This window comes from Penicillium diatomitis, assembly GCF_028827545.1.
Source record: "Penicillium diatomitis strain IBT 30728 chromosome Unknown utg000003l_segment0_segment0, whole genome shotgun sequence".
Lineage (NCBI taxonomy): Eukaryota > Fungi > Ascomycota > Eurotiomycetes > Eurotiales > Aspergillaceae > Penicillium > Penicillium diatomitis.
Window position 1 is genome coordinate 2155414 of NW_026623175.1, and position 20103 is coordinate 2175516.

The following is a 20103-nucleotide window of genomic DNA, read 5'->3' on the forward strand; positions in this document are numbered from 1 at the left end:
TATCACGCGCAAAGCCCTGAGTCATGTCCACCGTGCTGGTGCCAATGAAGGAGTGTGGGTGTGAGGGCGCCCGCAATGCGGAAGCCACAGCGCGGGGATCCCTGCATAATAGAGTGTTCAGTGTTGTGGTCTCGCATTGTGATCATGTCCACGATGACCGAACGTGCGTATGCGTCACTTCATTGTGTAGCATTCCCTCGCAATACGTGGCTTTCCATGCTACGTTGAAAAATTGAGCTATATGTTACCAGACATCACGATCAGCTTATATCGTCTGATCAGTGTTCCAGTTATCTCCCTTGTCCTCTCTCTTTTGCTTGACGAGGCGTCCGGCCTCACAGATGGCACGTGTGCCCGTGAGCCTCCAATTGCTAAGCACCGTTGTCTACTGCCCAACGTCAGATGTCTATTGGTACCTGACGAGATCGCTCTCACCCAAAGCAAGAGGCCGCTCCTACAATAGCTCACCCCAAATTGGGTTGCATTCGACCTGAATTGAGAATTTCCCTGTCTGGTGCCAAGAAGAGTACAGAAGGTACCACCACATGCCCGTCTATGAGAAAGCTGAGTCGTGTATAATACAACGGATACTGTTGAAACCTGGAATGCCCACCTGCCGTGGTCGTGGTCGTGGGCGTGGTAGCAGCTCTGACATGGAAAGCAACAGGCATGCGGCCAAAGATGTCAATGCCGAGAACAACGCTCAAGTCTCAACCCACGGTTCCCCCTGTGGCCTGAAATACCGGCTCAGCATGAATGTCTCCAGTCCACACTACCAGCTGTTTCAGAAGCCACGGGTTTCTCCATGTCTTGCAGTAAACGCCGTCCACAAGACTGTCATACTGCGCAGGTGTCGCACCACATTGTCGGGTTCTGACACAGACAGGGGGATCTCCCTCTCCCCCGAATCAGATGTGGATCACAAAATAATGGGTTTACTATTTATTGATCGGTAGACGACTCAAGTCCCATCTTTTACCTACTGTATAGGTCGGCTCCCTCGTACTTTGGTCGCAATGAATCGGCTAATGGCGAGTGATTCAAAGATCTGATCTTATCGGCATCGACTTCGAATGTGACCGAAGCAGCGGCTCCACATACACACCCAACTTAAGGTATCTCGTCAGTCTGACTGAGGCTTCGGTACCCTGACACGGGCGGACTCCCGACTACATGGTACAAGTCTGACCTATCTACCCGACTCGCGTCGACGGCCTCATGACTACGAGTCAAGACTATTCAAAGGTCTACCGCCACAAATGCGATGTGGGATATGCATCGACGATCATGAATGACTCCGAGATACAGTCAAAGCGCGCACGTCGAGATCTGTGCCTTGGAACTCACTCGAGGAATTGATAAGCCAGGTTAGCAGCAGCTCCATCCCATATGCACAGCCTTAGTTGATCAAAACATTTGCAGCTTCGCCGATGCTCTTCGAAGCTCATCCTTCAGTCATATCAAGGCAATGTGGAGCTCGGAATCGACCAGGATATCCTGGGGTTTCGAGGAAATCAGTGTCAAGTGGGCGTAACCACTCTTGTATGCTTGGATAGTTTCCATCGAACAGAGTTCCTGTGTCGACCGATCGGATCAAGACTCCTTGAACCTAATCGTTCAACTTCAAACATTTGAAAGGTAGTTATCGCATGGGTTGGATACATTGAAGGCCAATACCTGAGAGGTCGGCTCTATGATGTGTTGAGAGTTGAGACGCACAACAATCGAGCCCCGCTAGCAGGGCGGCCCCACCAAGAGTGTTCATGTCTCTTGTTGAAACCAAAGCAAGCGTGGAGCTGTGGACAACTTATAAGACACTTTGCTCCTTTGAACCAGTCGAGTACGGTCCTTGACATTTCCGCCACTCTCGAGGAGAAGCTGTTCTAGTTCTGGGCTGCCGTACGTTCATACGTTGTAGACCAGCTACAGTAGCTGACTGAAAGGTAAGATACCAGCCCTTGCTGGAATTGTCCCATTTTGTGTACGTCAGCGGTGCTTGGGACATTTTAGCGCGTTGACACGTCCCTTGAATTTTCAAGCCGAGCCTGTCTCTGAACCTTGGTGGGACCAATGGAATTGGACAGTTCCATGATGTATTACAGTGTGATGGCTCCATGATGGAGCATTCATTAGATATTAGGTGGGACAGGACAGGGTGCTTCAAGCAACTAGTCAATCGTTCATGATGATGATGGAGGAACTTGACCCGAACCACAAACGTCTAGTATTACGTAGGCTATTGCGAGTCAATTCCCATAGAGCCCTTATGTCTTGGATTAAGGGTCGTGGTCCTGAGGTAATTCACATGGATCTTGCCGAACTCGTTCCATGTCTTCTTAGTAGTATTCTGCCGACTAAATGAAATTCTTGAACCACAATTATCAAGAAGACTACCGGCCCTGCTGGACCGTCGAAACGTAGTTAATTCATCATGTTCTGCGCTCCAAATTAGGTAGTGTATACCTGGGGTTCCACGGTAACATTCTTTCCACTGCTCCAGCTGGTTCGGGAAGAGCGGTTGACATCCGCGAGATCCAGTCATAATCCCATCCAGGGAAATCCTTGGAAGCTCAAGTGTGCCACCCATCAATTGGCAATGACGAGCTCGACCACAAGCCGATCTGACTTAGCCGCCAGGGGCAGTGCGGAACCTTGCAGTCTGATTCCGTAAGTCTGGAACGGGAAATATGCCACTTTCTGAGGTTAATCCGCGCTAGTACTACTGTAATTTGCCCGCGAAGCCAAATATGTCGTGGAAACGAGAGTAATTACTGTACATACTACATACAGGGACCGAGAAGGCTGGTAACGTGGTAATGTATTGATGCCCCATCCAAACCTGACGCTGTACCCGAAGATACAAGAGCCAGACTGAAAAGTCAAAACTTATCCATCGCCTACCGTCGTTTCACCCGCCGGGGCGGTTCTGGACTGGCCTTCCCCGACCAACTGGAAGTCTCCCCAGCATCCGCGGTGGGGGCAATGCAGCCCCATCGGAACGCAGGATCCAGTGCCGCGGTGACGGGTAACTTTTCTAAAACAGAAAATTCCATCTGCTCCTTCTTTCGAAGCTGTCCGCTGAGTGGCTTGGGATCAAGATGATGGGCCGAGACATTTCGCTTTCCCCCCCCTGCGAGGATTTTCGCACTATTGAATTCCCACTCGATCATGTGAGCAGTCGTTTGTCCCTTCTTTGTCTCGCGGGATCGCGTTTTTGCTCCATACCTCCTTTGTTTGACGGATGCTCCAGTTGGAACTGGAGAATTTGGCCTGGTCATTTCTTACAGGTTACTAGTCTTTGCAAGGATTTGATTTTTCGGCCTGGTATTCTTTTTGTTCTATCATTCAGAAAATATGATCGCCAAAAGGCTGTCGCCTCTAGGATATTAAGATTTGCGGTCACACGCATGATCGACATGTACTCGAAAAGTGTAGCAGTAGCCTGGCTTTGAGCGGGCCTGGTTTATGTGAGCTTTCCATACTGTACAACAAAGCAAAGAATATCTCAATGCTTCAAGGTAGAGTGGAATAGTGGATCCTGAAGTGGACTGCTTGACTCGTCCGCACTCCGCACTCACAGCACCAACTTCTCTGTAGTCCGCAGTCTGTACCAGATGATTTGCCCATGGATATACATACAAGAAGGACTTACTGATTCCTTATCCAGTCATACTTACCTAGGACCCTTCAAGATGATATCATACCTGGGTCCCGCAGGTCATTATACATTATACAAGGTCGCCTTGGAGGTTTCCTCTTCGGCCTTTCATACAATGGCACAGATGAGATACCCATGTTTACTTCCAAATCTTGATAGTAGTAGCTCAAAACACATCATGAGGTAGTAATTAAGTAAAGACTCGCCTCCAGGTTGAGTGTCTATTCTCAACGATTCCCCATCGCTTGATCTCTGAGATCTTCCGCCCTTGAATCGAGCTATATCAGAACTCAATTGTGCATAGTCTCAGCCCACAGCCTGCTTTCAGCGACCGGGTACTTTGGTTCCGCCGTACGAATGGACAGGTGCTTTTGCCCGGTGACTCTCGTACTTTTTGATACTGTGCTCCCGAACTTCCCGAGCGCCTGAACGATCACCCTGGCCAGGCCCCTGGGTGGGGGAGGCGTGGCGATCTGTCCATGATCTATCACATTTTCCCCTGCATATCATACTGGGGTTCATCGATATGTCAAGAATGTTTCGATCACCACCTCGTGATGGTTTTTACGTATCATCCGAGGCTTCGGTGCTGTCACTTTTGGAGCCCTGTAAGACATCAAGTTGGAGGATTCCCTTAGGATTTTTTTTCTTTCTTAGCTGGAATAGCCCTGGTGACAAGACCTCTTTCTTACGTGTCTTCTTCATGAACGTGCAATCACAGTACTGTAAGTCCTTGGATGCTCGTACAGCTCCAGACAAAGTCATCTTTGACACGATTCGAGTAAGCTTGACGTCTCCTGCTCGGGACCTCACCGTCTCCAAGTGGAGAACCTCTTCCCCGCACCGGAGACTTTTCGACCTGTTTACATACTACAGCAGCTGCACATGCCCAGGCCTGTTCCATGGACAGAGTCGGTAACTTGTAGCAGCCTGCTACCAACGACCGGTCATTTCATCTGATCAACCCATCTGGTCGGTTCTGGCTCTGTGTTTGCTCCCAATCTCGGTGTAGATGCGGAATTGGGGCCCCGAGGGGGTGAGCTGTGTGGCGCCACACCTGTACATTAGTGGAATGAAAGTGGCTAGCACGTTGAATCTTTCCCCAATGCTGATTCTTGGGCCGGGGAGAGGGTCTAGTGGCTTGATGCCTCTGCATTTTCTGGGACGAAGCATCTGCACGAAGTGCGCAAGTGCCGGATGCAGTGAGCACGCGAGCGATAATCCAAATGTCTCCATGTATGCCGAAGCCTGCGCCTCCAAAGCTCGGGCTACCCCCGCAGCATTCAGTAATGTATATCTGCATTTGCATCACCTTGGAAAAGTCTGGTAGGTGTGACAAATACCGACTGGTCGTCTCGGGTGTAGACATGCCTCTGTTCTCCAAATGCCTCGATTGGGGATGTCGTGGGATGAGCATGTTAATTCCGAGACTTCGGGCTGAGATACGTCAGCATGGTATTTGGTCATTCTGAAGCATTCATATGTCTAAGTTGCGTCAGAACGGGCTTCCCCATTGATAGCCATCATCAAAAGGCCCGTGCTAGAGTTCGGACGTTATAGCATTGACCACAAACATTATTTTGTGTTGGAGAAAGGCCATCCGGTTGTAAGGTCAAGTCCGTGTGTGGAATCTCGACTTGTCCATTGATTGATTCCACTAACCAAAGGTTGAAGTGCACGAAGAACACATGCTTTGTCTGCGAAATTGGGACGGTAGAGCTCCAATGTCATCACAAAATGTAGGACCCTTGGGTCTAGTGGGGGATACTTTTCGAGAAGACCGACAAGCCCCTCGGTCTTCGTGGATGCGAGGTGAACCATAAATGTCCAGATGTATGAAGGTCTCAGATTGCTGGTCTGTCCGAGAGATCGTGTCATGACCTAAGTACATTTGACTTCACTGTGCCCCCAGCTACTGTCCTCGATCTTCCTATGAAGGTGCATAGGCCGGGGTTAACCTCGTCACTGATTAAGCATTGCATTCGTAAATTCAATGTACAGACGACATTGCGATAATTCGATGGAGGCACTCGCGTCAATGACGAACTCGTAAGTGTAGCTAGCACTGGGCATCACATGCTCCCCAGAATCGATTCAGCAGTGTAGGCAGGCATATGGGAGACAACATTCACTGCGGAAGTTGCGGTGTCTCTGATACGGTCCGTCTTCTCATCAGCCTTTGGTGTGATTTGCCATTTCAACATTCTGTGGTAACATGAAGTCTTGACCAGAAGCGCTAAGGTGAGCAAGCGATATCCTGGTTTTCAAGCTGGTCACTCCACATGGAACAGCATAGATGTAGCGATCGCATAGTCGAATAGATCGGCACTGATTGAAGCCCTTCTCCATTGAAATTGTCCATGCAGTATCCGATGGTGTTTCGGAAGGTAATCCAAGTAGTGTCAGCTCTTAAGATAGAGAGTCAATCCATTGCGGAAAGGGTTCGCGTACGGGATAGATCGCAGGATGAGACCATTAACCTCACAACGCTCTGGACTGGGGACTAGTGGACTCAGTGACACTGATGTTCTGATAAGCCAGAATTTCATGCGGAAAACGCTTCGGGCAGATATCTTCAGCGCATTGGTAGAACAAGAATGCTTTGCGATCGTGAGACGTGAAGCAGATACTAGTACGAGCAAACAATGACGTAGGGCGTTGCCAAACTTGAGCCTAGATCCAGCGTGCACGTGATAATATCCTTATCGATAGACATGATCGGTCGGCAATCGTTAATGACATTCGGTCAGACTCTTATCGATTTCTACATTGTTGCCATCCACTCGAGCAACCTTTACTGTACTGTCACCTCAGACCTGGCGTGGCTATTCCACCAATCGTCGGCTCTTCGAAACTCATTGCTCGCAAAGGCACAGAATGAGGTGTGTTTAGGTTCTAGATGCGAATCGCCATGGCAGGACCCCGAGCTGGTCTCAAGTTGCTCTTCCGATCGGGGCTCAATAACTCCCCAGCAAATCACTACACAAGAGGCCTCTTTCAAATAAATCTGGCATCAGCATGCCGAAGACGGCAGAGCACTTTACCAAAACATCAAGTCACCAAAGAAGAAGCTCCTGCGTCGAATCACACTGCCGACCTGTCACATCTAAATCCAGAACCGGAGGACTACTCGCGGTTCATCTTCCAAGACAAATGTCATGTCACAGTACATGCTGGCCCAGGTGGAAATGGATGCGTCTCATACCTGCGAGAAAAATACATCGAAGAGGGACCTCCAAACGGCGGTGATGGTGGCAGCGGAGGCGGGATTTACATACAAGCTGTTGAGGGGTTGACAAGTCTACACAAGCTGGCACGCAGGGGAATTATTAAGGCCGGCCGGGGAAAGAACGGCCAAGGGAAGAGCAAGGGAGGAAAGAGGGGTGACGATGTGCTTCTACAGGTGCCCGTCGGGACCGTGGTCCGCGAGGTTGAACGACACGACCCTGTCGCAGAGGAAATTGCTCGGAGACGAAGAGCTAAAGCCGAACCTGTTGACGAAGAGGAGGCTGAGTTCACGCCCATCGAGTACCATCGGTGGATGCTACATCCTGGCGCTAACCCGTCTGACTTTCTAACGGTCAAATTCCCACGACTCAAACCACGAAGGCAAGCCATCGCCGCTATGGAACCAAAAGCGCCCATATATCTCGATCTCAACCAACCCATGGATAAGCCCATGCTCCTTGCCGCAGGAGGTGCTGGTGGGCTAGGCAATCCGCACTTTGTTACTCGAACAATGGGTCGGCCGAAATTCGCTTCGCGGGGCGAAGGCGGCACAAGGCTGGAACTTGACTTTGAGCTCAAGTTGCTTGCAGACGTTGGACTAGTAGGAAAGCCCAATGCGGGGAAAAGCACGCTGCTTCGGTCTTTGACTAACAGTCGCACTCGTATTGGAAATTGGGAGTTCACCACCCTCTCTCCCCATATTGGAACAGTGATCGTTGACAATAATACGGGCCGCCGTCTTGTCGATTCTCCAAATGGCACCCGTCGAACTCACTTCACTATTGCTGATATTCCCGGCCTGGTAGAAGGTGCTCATCTCGACCGAGGTCTTGGACTTGGCTTTCTTCGTCACATTGACCGGGCTGGAATCTTGGCATTTGTTCTCGACCTTAGCAACGGCAACCCAGTGGAAGAATTACAAAAGTTGTGGCATGAGCTTGCAGAATACGAGCGCCTTCGAAGTCTTGAACCCGCATCTGTCGCTGAGGAGCAGACTGGTGTGATTGACTGGGAGCCGTCTGACTCCGGGCTTCCGGAGCTCAATCGGCCACGCCAGCGAGACATTGAAATGGAATACTCTGATGGGCTAGGTTCAGGACAGCCTCTAAACTATCAGTCTTCTGGCTCCTTGCCTCCACTCACTATGCCGCCTCTCTACACAAAACCATGGTTTGTTGTCGCTACCAAGGCGGATCTGGAAAGTACCCAGGAGAAATACCACGCTCTACAAAGATACCTATCAGAGGTTGAGCAAGGCACCACCAGCCATCCGTCAGGAATACAAGATGGATGGAGAAGCAGGCTGACAGCTGTTCCAGTCAGTGCTATCAACGGCGAGGGCGTTACTCGCATTCCCAAGCTGGTGATGCAATATCTGTCGTAAAGAATGCCTTGCGCATCACATATGTTTGCTGTACGTCAAAACCACAACGTGGAAATTGTATATTAGGAAGACATCTTGACTTAGGCCATGCATCTGTATAATATTTATAGAATTGTGTTTCTGGTTCTGAATTCACATCTCGATCATCACGATCAGACTACACGGATACTACAGTGTTTGATACTATTAGCGCAAAGGGCTCATTATGTGTGATCAGGCAGTCCTCCCTCAACCAACTTGAATGGGCCCTCAAAGATGCAATGAAACGGCCATTTCTTTTGAGTCATGCGGTGTCATTGATCCCACGTCAATCTGAATTCATATACATGGTGGCTAATGGCTCGACACCTGAGGCATCACATTGAATCAACCTCCTCCCCAAGGAAAAACACTTTTCCGGCTTTTGCACACAGCCATCATACAACGACACCATGAATATTCCCTCACTTCTACATCTTGCATTATCGGCAATAGATACACCAAATGCCGATGACCCGATTCTTGAATGTCCAGACGATGCACGATATGCCTTGACCCATTGCTTTGAAGAAGCACTAAAGCTTGCTGATGAGAAGCTCCACGTTTTTCCATTCAAGGATGTGCATGCCCGCTGGCGTCGTCTGTTCACAGATGCCTCAATTGTCAAAGCCTGTTTGATCATCGCACGTAACTGTGACTTGCTTTATTCGCAGTCGAAATCTTCAGAGAATGACGAGATCGATACGCCAAAGCTCATTTCCGACCTCCAGAATGAAGTCAAAGAAGTGAAGATCTCTCCCAATGCTCCCTGGCTTCGAGACGTCACTCATGTGCTGGACAATGCTTTGCTCATGACAGGTGGGATACTTAGAGAAGAGCTTATCGAGGCCACCTTTTCCAGTCTTCAAGCGGCGACACATGATGATTATCCCTCGACAGGCCATGGCGCCGAACAGTCGTTACCCTCACGCAAGCGACGTAGGACTTCATTGTCAGTGTTCCCAACTGAGTCCTCACCAACGCCGCGACTGAAGTTTCCAATCCAGCGTGTCTCTGCCCCGGAATTTGATGACATGATAGAGCACATCCGTAAAGTTCGCACCCCTTTGGTCATCACAGACTCTGTGGACCACTGGCCTGCCATGTCATCGCGGCCTTGGAGCTGCCCGCAATACTGGCTGGACCGCACTTTTGATGGCCGTAGACTTGTCCCTGTCGAGGTGGGCAGGTCTTACACGGATGAGGAATGGGGCCAAAAAATCATGGAATTCGGAGAGTTTCTAGACAAATACATCTTTCATGGTGAACTCGACTTCGGCAAAAAGCACCCATACGGATCCAGTCAGCCTGATGAAAATGGCGAGAACAGTCAAGGAGAAGTAGAAATTGGCTACTTGGCGCAGCATGATCTTCTATCTCAAGTCCCTGCATTGCGAAAAGACATTGGGATTCCAGATTGGTGCTACATTGATCCACCAGGCCCCGAGCGTGGTACTCCTCTGTACTCGACAATGAAGCGACAGGAGTCAAGCTCTGCCTCTGCCTCTCACGCACGCAGCTCAGCCTCGGATACCGCGCGTGAGGATGCGCTCCGCGCAATTAATTCACCGGAGAATGACTCTGATGAAGACACGCTCATGAAATGTCCAAAAGATCCCATCATCAACACCTGGATGGGACCTTCGTGGACAATTTCGCCCCTGCACCATGACTCATATCACAATGTCCTCGTACAAGTGGTGGGTGCCAAGTACATTCGTTTGTATTCGCCACACACGCCTGCGTCTCAAATCCATCCCCGAGGCGAGGAGTGGGTCGCTTCTCACGAGGAAAAGGAAAGCCAACCGGTTACAGATGGAGAGCCTGCTAAGAGATTGATTGATATGTCCAACACGTCCAAGGTTGACGTTTCTGCTATCGAGCTTTCCCCAGCCGAGGCAGACCAGTGGGAAGAGATGTGGCCCGGCTTTATGAGCGCACCTTACGTCGAGACTGTGCTGAAGGAAGGTGAATGTCTGTACATACCTCTCGGATGGTGGCACTACGTCCGAGGGTTGAGAGCTGGTGTTAGCGTTAGCTTTTGGTGGATTTAAGAAGGCCAGGGAATCCATCCACTTTGAAACAGGTATATCAGTGGCTAGATCCAATACAGGGACCGGAAATCATCCATTAACACAAGGCACTCTGTTCTCTTTGTTGCGGCCTTGGGAGTCCGCGTGCATTTATCTGCCTTGAGTTTAGAAGATGGGTTGTCTGTCCATCCTCATACAACATCGTCCACTCTGGCTCAAAGAACCGTACCGCTTGCCGTGGGCTGATGTCATGTTTACACCCATCCTGGAGGCACATTCTGATTATTTTGGTCTTACCCCTTGCCCTCGTCTGTTTCGCATGCTTCTCCCTTCTTTCTTGTCGACCCTTTTCGCTTCGATGTATCTATTCCTCGCTTCCTTAAAAGACACCATGGCCTCCTCGCTGCAGAATCCGGCAACCAGCAGCAGCGCTACTCGCAGGGCGAACTATGCACAAGCGGTCAGGGTTTCCCCTGGCGTTCACGAGGATTTCAAAGCCAACGGCTTTGACAGGATTCCGACTAGGCATAGGGAGCTTGTCCGTCGCTCCCGGCCTTAGATTTACTGGGAGGAGTACTTAAAACCATGACATGAGATCCCAAGCAGCACCATTTCATGCATAATTATCAACATGAATGTTAAGAGAATTTGGGGATCTGTTACTACTCATTTGTAATATCGAAGAGTCCGGGCAGTGACAGACATCTCTGCATAATCTGCTGGGTTTGGAATAGCTGTAAACAGAAACAGACGTTCCATCTCGATTTTTGATTACAATGAGTCTATTCATGTTTCAAACAAGTCTCGAACGGCCATTTCTGGTTTGACTCTAATACCACTTTTCTACCAGCTCGCAAAGTGTGGATTCACCACCAACATTGCCCGGGAATACTACAAAGGGAGCTCCGCGATGGCGCGATGTAGGCTCGTCGCATCGCCAGAGCGGTACACCAGGCGCAGCTTGTCCAACGATGGTAGCACGCTTGAAATTCAGACCTTTCGTCGCGGCGTCGGAAGACGTAATTCCACCCTGCAGTTGGCAGGTAATTAGCTTTCACGGCGTCTTGGTGAGGTTATGCTTCATAGGTTGGAGATATAGCAAACATACCTTTGCAATGATGTATCGTGGCCGCACCTCTATGCTTTGCAAAACCTTGACCAGTGCCTCTGCAACGACCGAGCCAATCTTCAGTGAAGAAAGCTCATCCGAGCCGGTGATCAATTTGCGACTGGTCATGACAAGTGTGTCTTGCCCCGACTGAAGATATTCTTGCGTCTGCTTGACGACCTCATTTACAGTCTTGGACGCACTTTCCGGTGAAGAGATCAGGTCGTCGACCTGAATTTCGATGATGGCGAGTTTCCCCGTGGAACCAAGGCGCTCAGTGAGATACTTCAGTTGAGCTGTCGTCTTGGGGACGTAGGATCCCGCCAGAATGAGGCCGCCGGTCTGACGCGGAGAGGGCAATCGAAGCTCTGAGGCTGAGATGGGAGCTTTGGAGCGAATTCCGAGACGAGTCGATACAAACGCTGCCCCAGTCCGGTAGATATAATGCTTCCCCTTTGCCTCGGCTATATGAAAAGTTAGATGTCAAGCTTGAGAGCGAGTAGGCTGTGTGCTCTGGAATCTAACAGCAAAGTTGTGAGACACGCAATACGCACCGAGTAATAGCCCCGCCACAAATACATGCATATCAGACTCGGCGGCGGCATTGACAATAACCGCACCGTTGGCTGGCATTTGAAGCAATTTCTCGCAGACATTCTGGGGGCCGCCGAGACGAATGTCTTTGAAAGTGATCGAATGAATCTGTTCCTCACGCCACTTTCCGGGGGCTTTCTCCTGAATATAATCGCGTAGGTTTGAGCTCTTATAGCCGAAAGTGGCATCCTGCGCAAACGGTGTCGAGCCCGCCGGTACGAGGTCATCCCCCTCCGCGACGTAATGAACATCATCTATCGTGAAGCGACCACCTTGGAAAAAGAACGGCGCCAGAATAAGTCCATCTGCAGGCCCAAAGACTGACTGCGCAACATCTGGCTCAAGAGGGAAGTGCCCGCGCAGTGTGCTATCCCCGCGTAGTACTATGGTGACTCCATGGCCAGTTTGCTTGGCCGCCGCCTTGACGTTTTCGCATATTGTTCGAATAAGGATCTTGGCTTCTGCCGGTGGAAGTGCGCGAGAATTGGTCAGGATGAAGAAGCCGCGCGAATCGGTCTGAAACTCGGCTGTCAGGGTGGAAATGTCCCATACAGCGAGTACGGATATGTCATGACAGGTTTGAGTTCCAGTTGGATCGTCATCGAGCACAACGAGGCGATTGATTGAAGAGGTGGTCAGAATTTGAGTGATCTGGTCTTGCGCATCTGCGGAGTACTCCGCGGGAAGCTGTGCAAACGTATCTCGCCGAGCAATCGTGGGGTATTGACGAATCTCGGGCATTATCGCCATAGTGTACCTGATGAACAGACGCAGAGAAAGCAGAAAATTGGCAATGAAAGTCTTGCAATGGCATTTACGATAACGCAGAATAAGTCAACCTTAAAAGACGACTTCTTGAGCTGTGGGTTCCGAGGATTCGGAGAAACTGCGAGGTAAATGCGGGGATGTGAGGAGGAAACAAGTCGGAGAGAACGCCGAGTCTCCGTCCGAAGTTGTTGGGTGGTACAATACGTACGTCAACGTCCTGAAAAGCAGGGGTCTATTCATCGAAATGTAGATCTTTTGAGATGGCTAGACTATTATATGGGAAATGAAGCGTCGTTTGTAGCGAGTGCGCCCGAAGACAAATGCAACAGAAACGGCACCTTGAACGCCGAGGCCAACCCTGAATGAAGACCTCAGATGCAAGATGATGCAAGACAAGAGAAGATTTGGGTATGAAAGGACAATGAGCTTGTTTCAGCGAGGGTGAGGACGTACTCAGGCTGAGTTTCTGCATCGACAAATCCCCGTTGTCGAAAGCAAGTGCGCCCTATCGCCAGCTGACTCCTGATCACACCCTCCTTTCCATCGACCGTGGAGAGGAAGAGAAAGCTCACCACCAGTATGGCTGAGGAAACAATAAAGAAAGAAAAGAAAAAAGCAAGATACCGGATCGTAGACTGCGTAAGTTATGATGATGGTGCGGATGAAACAGCTCAGCCAACCACGCTGCGGAAGCTGAGGGCTTCAAGGAATCCTCCGAGGTCATCCTTTTGAACCTCGACAACACAGTGGTCAAAAGAATCAATGCGGACGCGTGCGTTGGTCTCTTGCACCACCTCTTGGAAGGCAATGCCAAACCGGTTGCGCAGGAGATTCTTGTTTCCACGAGGATCTTCATCCTCAGACTCCGATTCAGAAGACGATTCGGACTCTTCCGATTCCTCGTTTTCAGCATCGTCATCGTCCTGTTCCGCCTGTTCTGCGGCGCGCCGTGCCCGTCGTGCTTCTCGTTCCTTTTGCTTCTTCTCTCTTGCTTCTTTGCGCTTCCGTCGTTCCTCTTGACGCTTTGACAGAGCAGCGAAATCGACTACACCGCCGCCTCCACCCGTACCCACAACGACATAGAGATCCCGGTCTTCGTCAAGTCCAGCGAGAACAAGAGGAGTACCAGCTGCTCTCTTCCGCCCAATCTTGACGGAGTCACCTTTGTCGCGTTCCTGAACTTTGATGGCCTCGGCGATCCAGAGAGCCAATTTTGTCAGCGCCCCAGCATTGGTGAATAATTTCACATCAGGGCCATCTTTCACAACTGCAATTCGGAAAGCTCGGAGATGACGAATCTGGTGCTTCGATAGAAGAGAAGTTCCGGTGCGGAGAATGGCGCGATGAAGATGCTGAGCTAGTGGGAGTGCCTCCATGAGAAGGGTAGGGGACTCAGACGTAAGCGAAAGAGCGTCGTAGGCAGTCCAGAATCGAGGCAACAGACTGGCCAAATCAGATCCATTGGGACCAAGCTTGGGTTCGGCGTCTTCGTTTGATGCTGGTGGCCGGGAAATGCGTTTGGCGTCCCATGACCCCGAAGCTTCATTTGGACCAACTTCCAGCATGGCGCCAACGATAACGCCAACATCTGTCGCGGAGAGACAAGCTTTCCATCCCCAGCAGCGGACGAAGCCCCAGCCCTCGCGTGAAGTAGCATGTCCACCCGAAGTTTCTGGAGGGACCAAGCCATCAAGACCATACATGGGCGCATACTTGAGGAGCCGTCCCCGTAAGACCCGCTTCAGTTCCATGTCCATGTGGGTGTAGTTTTGATGGCACTGACTGAGGCTGACACCCATCTTAGCCAAAAGCTTGTGTAGACGCTTGCGTCCATTTTCTGTCCACACATGAAGTCTTGTGGCCAGGTACGGACTGTGCAGCATACTGTCATAGAGCGACCAATGGCGAACTAGTAAGAAGCGCGGTTCTGGGGATAGGCGTATAGAAGTGTCTGTCGGCGACCTGGCTGTTGTTGGGATGACGCCATTGATTTCTCCTCTGATGTCTCGATCCCGCTCAAACGGATCTGGTGGGTTCAATCTGTGGACTTCATCTCTCAAAATTTGACGGACATGCTCGCCCCGCTGTCCACCCCAGCCCGCAGAGCCTCCCGACTCAGAGGTGCTGGAAATACCCACGCCAGTCATCGTTCGACCACTTAACTCCAAGCTTGAAGCGCCGATGATAGCCAGCCAAAGGAGGTCGTTGTCCTCACGACCGAGCTCAGAAGCTAAAGAGTAAACAAGCGATGAGATTGGCTCAGAGTACGAAGTTCCCGACGCATAGTATTTCTGCAGCACCGCCTCGTGTCTGCGCTTTAGGTTTATTAATCGACGCTTCAGTTGGCTTGTGGATGGTTGTTGAATCTCAGTCGGTGAAGGAGAGTCCGAGGCTGGTGTAGGAGAACGTGATGAATTTGACGAGTTGATCGCGGTTCTTCTTCGATTACTTGGAGACGAAACAAAAGACGATCCCTGTGGTGCATATCTCGTCAGTAATTGACCCTTACTTCAACAATCACGGGGGTCTAACCGAATTGCTTCGCTTCCGTTGTCGAGGAGGCTCGTCTTCTTCATCTGATTCTTCGCCATCCTCCCGTTCCGACCACGACTTGCGTTTCTTTGACCCGGGACCAATATCGTCATCGTCCTCACTTAATCCGCCGGCACTCGCATTGTCGTCGTCATCCACCTCGGGCATCTCGAGTAATGCGTAATACGCTTCGCGCTCACTGCCGAGTTCCTCTTCAATGTCACCGTCATCGAAGACCACAATGCCGCCATACTTGGACGTGTAGGCAGGGGTGATGCGACCTTTGTCCACGCCTCTCCCGCGCCGCCGCGCATTCACATCAATTTCCGCCATTGCCTGCCCTATGCCCGCTTGCCCGCCAAAAACATTGGCCAGGTTCCATGGCCGTCGCGCGTCAAAGACCCAGATTTCAATACCGCCAAGGTCCTCCACCTCCTCTTCTGCAGAGTTCAGGTTCAGGATCTCACCAAGGTCCACCAGTCCTCCAACACCGAGACAAATGACCACCCCTCCGCTGCCACCGTTGGTGGTCTGCATTGGCTGGACCAGCTCCTCACCAGCGCGTGCGAGATCGCCATATCCCGCGACTGGTTGGATTTTATGAGGGATGTAATCGCGCTTGAGTAACGCCGTGAGGATTCGACAGGCACATAACGCGTCGGGTTCGAGCGCGACAAGGATTAGGACGGGTGGAGATAGCGGATGGTGGGATCGAAGAAGTTGGAGGTATAGGTGTGAAATGAGCTGCCGTGGAAGATACATGGCCAGCTATGGTCAAGGGCTAGCAATGCATACAAGCCTGAACATGAATGAGAATGATCGGTGGCCTCCACGTAATTGTTTTTGAAAGGAGACAGTGGCAGCCTGGGTTTGTCTGCGAGACTCGTCGATGTGGCCGAGACGAAACCCGTCCCAGTTTGGCAGGAAAGCGGCTATGCGCGACGCGTCGTAAGGCACGTGCCCCGAGATTCCATTCCCCGTCGCCTCGACGAAGACCAGCATTCAGCAATCTCCTCTTAGACTACTCCCTTCTTTTTTTTGGGGGGTGAGATTTGCGCATTCTGGAAAGAGCATTATTCCTTCTTGCCACGGACCTCCATCACAAACATATTATGCATGCAATTTGTCTAATCTGAACTATAGAATGGCCGCGAGCGACTCCGCGGGGGTGGTAAGTATGGACGAGCCAATCGGAGTGGAGCTATTCCACGACTATCGACCACGCAAATAGTCTACAAACTACGAAAATTAGATTGCCTTGCTTGGAGACGCAATGGTGCGTAGCGCGATGCCAAGTTGAATAGACAATTTTTAGAAGAAAGGGCTGCTTAGATGGCATCATTATTGGAAGTCTATCCATGACTCGCTTTGGCAATATCCCAGAGCAGGCATTTGATAATCTGCAAGGGTCTCGAAGATCTACGTGCATGTGATTCCCGTCGTATAAAATTGGGCACTCGCGTGCCTCGCTCCCATTGACGGTGACCATTTCAACGCCTTGCGCCTGCCTATGCTATATACAGAACTTTGGAGATTGGTGAGGAATATATTGGAGAAAGGACGTTGGAACAACTGCCTATGCGCTTCGACCAAGTATCGTGCCCGCCACCCAAACGGCGGTGCAAGCTCCAACAACAGAAAGGCCAACGAGGCGCTTACCCCAGCTGCTTTCGTCGGCCATTTTGGTGGGACCGACTGCTCTTTTGGTTTTCAAATGCACGGTAGACGAGTGGGCGTCTGCGCTTGGAGATGTTGAGTTGCCGATGATGGCGGCGTATTCGGCGTCACGCGTCCGCCACTTCTCGATAAGCCGCGCGATCTCAGCAAGGTCCTCTTTGAGCGATCCCGGGTCGGTGGCATTGGCGTTTTCAATCTCCACATCTTGTACATTGCCGAAGAAATCCACCACCGTACGCAAGCGACCTTCCTGCTCGCCGCCGGGGAAGAGATCCCAACGGACACCCGGCTGCGAGTGAATCTTTGACAAGTCGTAAGAGTCAAAGAGATCTCCTAGGGTCAACTTTGAGTTGGCACTTGTGACCTGTGTCTCCAAGAATTCCAGCACGTAATAGGTCCAGCGATCGATGACCGCAACGCCAACGTCGTTGTCCGCATGATGAGAGTACGACGACTGATCAAGCTCACTGGAACCTGTGGCGACGATGTTCGGCGAATAGAAATGCGTGAACATCGTGTTCGCCTGGCATGTGTCAATCATGAACAAAAGTTCATGGTAGCGCTTCTTCTCCCACATTTGTCCGAACGCATCAGCCAAGTCCCACGCGCCAATCTCTTCAGCGTCCTGGAATTTGAGGAATTGGTCTCCTCCGTGACCTGTCATGTAGACCAATACATTGCTGCCAGCATCGGATCCGAGTCGCTTGCTGCGAGGCACGTCTTCGTCCAACCGATCGGTCAACAGGCGGATGAAGTTCTCCACTGTGACTTCGTACCCCCGATAATCAACCTCGATGTTGTCGCCGTAAAGGTCCACTGCACGGTCGGCATTACTATAGACAGTACCCGGAAATGCGTTGCGTGGGTTGCAAGCCATATCATCGGGAAGCATGAGAATGATCTGAGAATCGGGAATGCCGAGGCGCTTCACGGTACGATAAAGGGACAAGACATTAGCGAGATGGCGGTAGTTGAACCAGAATCTGGATGTTGAAACGAGTACAGCCCAATTGGAGGTATGCTCGGCATATGCGGTTCCTATAAACAGCAGCACTGAAATTGCCTGAAGTAGTCGGGTGAAGAGAAGCATGATGGCGGACCCGCGATCAAGGAACGAGGGGTGAATGGGTGTAGACAGGAGGATATCGTGAGACCGCAAAGTAGGAAGAAATTCCAGTGTTGCATCTGGGGATCAGTCACCTTGACATACAAGAAGCAGAATTGTCAGGTCATCGGGCCGTCAAATCTGATTTCAAGTCCAAGTCATGATCGTTGATCGCATCAATGTGTAGGGGGTTAGCGATGCGCAGTTCGACTGTCCGGGGCAGGAGAGCTCTGACAAATGGCGCTCCGGCAGGACGATGTCATGCCTGAAATCCAAGGCTTCACTAATCACTTCATGCCAATTGCTTTGTTGGAAATTGGTAGTTGGCCCATATTGAGAATCGCCGACAGCTTGAAGATGTGCTCCAGTAAGTAATAGAATTATGATACCAACTGAAGGGAACAATCTATCGAGTCTGCCACATTGCCCTCGCATCCAATCCCCAAGCCTCATGGCTGCAATGTTTGACTTCCATAAAGATCTATACTTATCGATAGGTCCACAGCGTGACCGCCTACGTCGGAGTCGGCATTACTGTTTTGCAGATCGGATCATTTACCCAAGTCGACGCAATTTTCCTCCTGTGCTTCTCGCAAGATTTATATATTTGCCTTCACAGCTGTGCGAGCGACATCACTATCTGAAAATGGGAGGCAAGAAAGCTGCGGGTGAGAACTCGAAAAAGGCCGCTGGCAACGCTCGCGTGCGCATGACCCCGCCCCCACTACCACATAATCGAAGCTGGACAGTCGAGATTAACAATTTCTTTAGAAGGCCGACGCTGCTGCATCGAAGAAGGCAGCTGAAGATTCCAAGCGTGCCGCTGAGGAGGACAAGGAATGGTCCAAGGGAGCCAAGGGTAACGCGAAGAAGTAAGTATCACAAACACATGTGGTGGGACGTCCAGCTCTTCGCAGGTCATTTGATAACATAATTTTTCTACCTCCACCTGCAGGGAAGACGCCGAGGCCAAGAAAGCTGAAGCTGCTCGCAAAAAGGCCGAACGTGATGCCCTCCTCGCCGCCGAAGAAGCTTCCCAGCCCGCCAAGGCCAAGGGCGCCGGTGCAAAAACAGCCCAGAAGAAGACCCGCGGCCTCGACCTTTCACAACTCGATGAACCTTCCTCTGGCAAGCATAGCAGTGCCCTGAACGCTTCCGGTATTGACAATGCGCTTGACGCTTTGTCCCTTACGAGCAAGGATACTTCAAAGGTTGAGCGCCACCCCGAGCGTCGGTTCAAGGCTGCATATGCGGCGTTCGAGGCCCGCCGCCTACCAGAAATCGAACAAGAGAACCCTGGTCTGCGGCGGCAGCAGCGAGTGGATCTCTGTCGCAAGGAGTTTGAAAAGAGTGAAGAGAATCCTTTCAATCAAGTGCACGTTGCTGTGAACGCCTCCAAGGACGAGATTGCCCAGGTCCGGGACGCCGAGCGGAAGAAGACCGAGGGTCGCTTGACGAAATAAAGGGGAGGTGCTTCACTTTCCGACACCAGAATTCCGGAATCGGCGATGATCCAGTCGACATGCATCTTGCAACAAGTCTGATTGAAAACATATCATGACATACCTGCTGTTCGCGTCACGACTTGTGCTAATCAGATGCTACAATAGCGCAATGGCGGTGTTGATTCTTTTCCCAAACCTGAGCAGCTACTATGTGAGACAGAAGCTCTGAAAATTTTCAGCAAAAATCTCCTGCTAGAATAGCGAACCCTTTAATGGATTTTGGAAATCCATATATGCATATAGATTTATGACGAATTGAAACGATTGATCACTAGCTGAGATACGCGAGGGCTGGCATACAATGTGCCGTTTGGACTGCCGCCATATGTCTACAGTGATCGTAAGGCGTCTGCCACTACATAGGCAGATCAACTACTGCCTCCTAATTGACACTTTACTCTCCCTCGATTGTCGTCCTCTTCCAGCTGAGTTGCCCGCGGGGAAACCAACCCTGAGACAGAGTCCCATATTTTCAAATAAATCCAGAGCGCAT

The 20103-nt window shown here is 50.8% G+C and overlaps 7 protein-coding genes across 7 annotated transcripts; 3 read left to right on the forward strand and 4 right to left on the reverse strand.

The window, feature by feature from the left end:
• Nucleotides 1-2897: 2897 nt before the first annotated feature.
• N7539_002936 (uncharacterized protein) lies at nucleotides 2898-3170 on the reverse strand (the record flags this gene model as incomplete). Its single annotated transcript, XM_056932539.1, has 1 exon — nucleotides 2898-3170. One exon carries the CDS (start codon nucleotides 3168-3170, stop codon nucleotides 2898-2900), a length of 273 nt encoding a protein of 90 aa, XP_056792498.1.
• A 3399-nt stretch (nucleotides 3171-6569) lies between these two features.
• On the forward strand, nucleotides 6570-8270 carry N7539_002937 (GTP-binding protein Obg; the record flags this gene model as incomplete). Its single annotated transcript, XM_056932540.1, has 1 exon — nucleotides 6570-8270. One exon carries the CDS (start codon nucleotides 6570-6572, stop codon nucleotides 8268-8270), a length of 1701 nt encoding a protein of 566 aa, XP_056792499.1.
• Nucleotides 8271-8701: 431 nt separating this feature from the next.
• On the forward strand, nucleotides 8702-10342 carry N7539_002938 (putative JmjC domain protein; the record flags this gene model as incomplete). Its single annotated transcript, XM_056932541.1, has 1 exon — nucleotides 8702-10342. One exon carries the CDS (start codon nucleotides 8702-8704, stop codon nucleotides 10340-10342), a length of 1641 nt encoding a protein of 546 aa, XP_056792500.1.
• Nucleotides 10343-11150: 808 nt separating this feature from the next.
• Nucleotides 11151-12773, reverse strand: N7539_002939 (uncharacterized protein; the record flags this gene model as incomplete). The annotated part of the gene is made up of 3 exons (XM_056932542.1): nucleotides 11151-11351; nucleotides 11430-11893; nucleotides 11984-12773. 3 exons carry the CDS (start codon nucleotides 12771-12773, stop codon nucleotides 11151-11153), a joined length of 1455 nt encoding a protein of 484 aa, XP_056792501.1.
• A 689-nt stretch (nucleotides 12774-13462) lies between these two features.
• On the reverse strand, nucleotides 13463-16325 carry N7539_002940 (cell division control 45 family protein; the record flags this gene model as incomplete). Its single annotated transcript, XM_056932543.1, has 3 exons — nucleotides 13463-15106; nucleotides 15324-16067; nucleotides 16119-16325. The coding sequence occupies 3 exons, from the start codon at nucleotides 16323-16325 to the stop codon at nucleotides 13463-13465; spliced, it is 2595 nt and encodes an 864-aa protein (XP_056792502.1).
• A 574-nt stretch (nucleotides 16326-16899) lies between these two features.
• On the reverse strand, nucleotides 16900-18090 carry N7539_002941 (GPI-anchored transamidase; the record flags this gene model as incomplete). The annotated part of the gene is made up of 1 exon (XM_056932544.1): nucleotides 16900-18090. One exon carries the CDS (start codon nucleotides 18088-18090, stop codon nucleotides 16900-16902), a length of 1191 nt encoding a protein of 396 aa, XP_056792503.1.
• A 661-nt stretch (nucleotides 18091-18751) lies between these two features.
• N7539_002942 (DUF1014 domain protein) lies at nucleotides 18752-19568 on the forward strand (the record flags this gene model as incomplete). The annotated part of the gene is made up of 3 exons (XM_056932545.1): nucleotides 18752-18808; nucleotides 18877-18977; nucleotides 19061-19568. The coding sequence occupies 3 exons, from the start codon at nucleotides 18752-18754 to the stop codon at nucleotides 19566-19568; spliced, it is 666 nt and encodes a 221-aa protein (XP_056792504.1).
• Nucleotides 19569-20103: the final 535 nt, after the last annotated feature.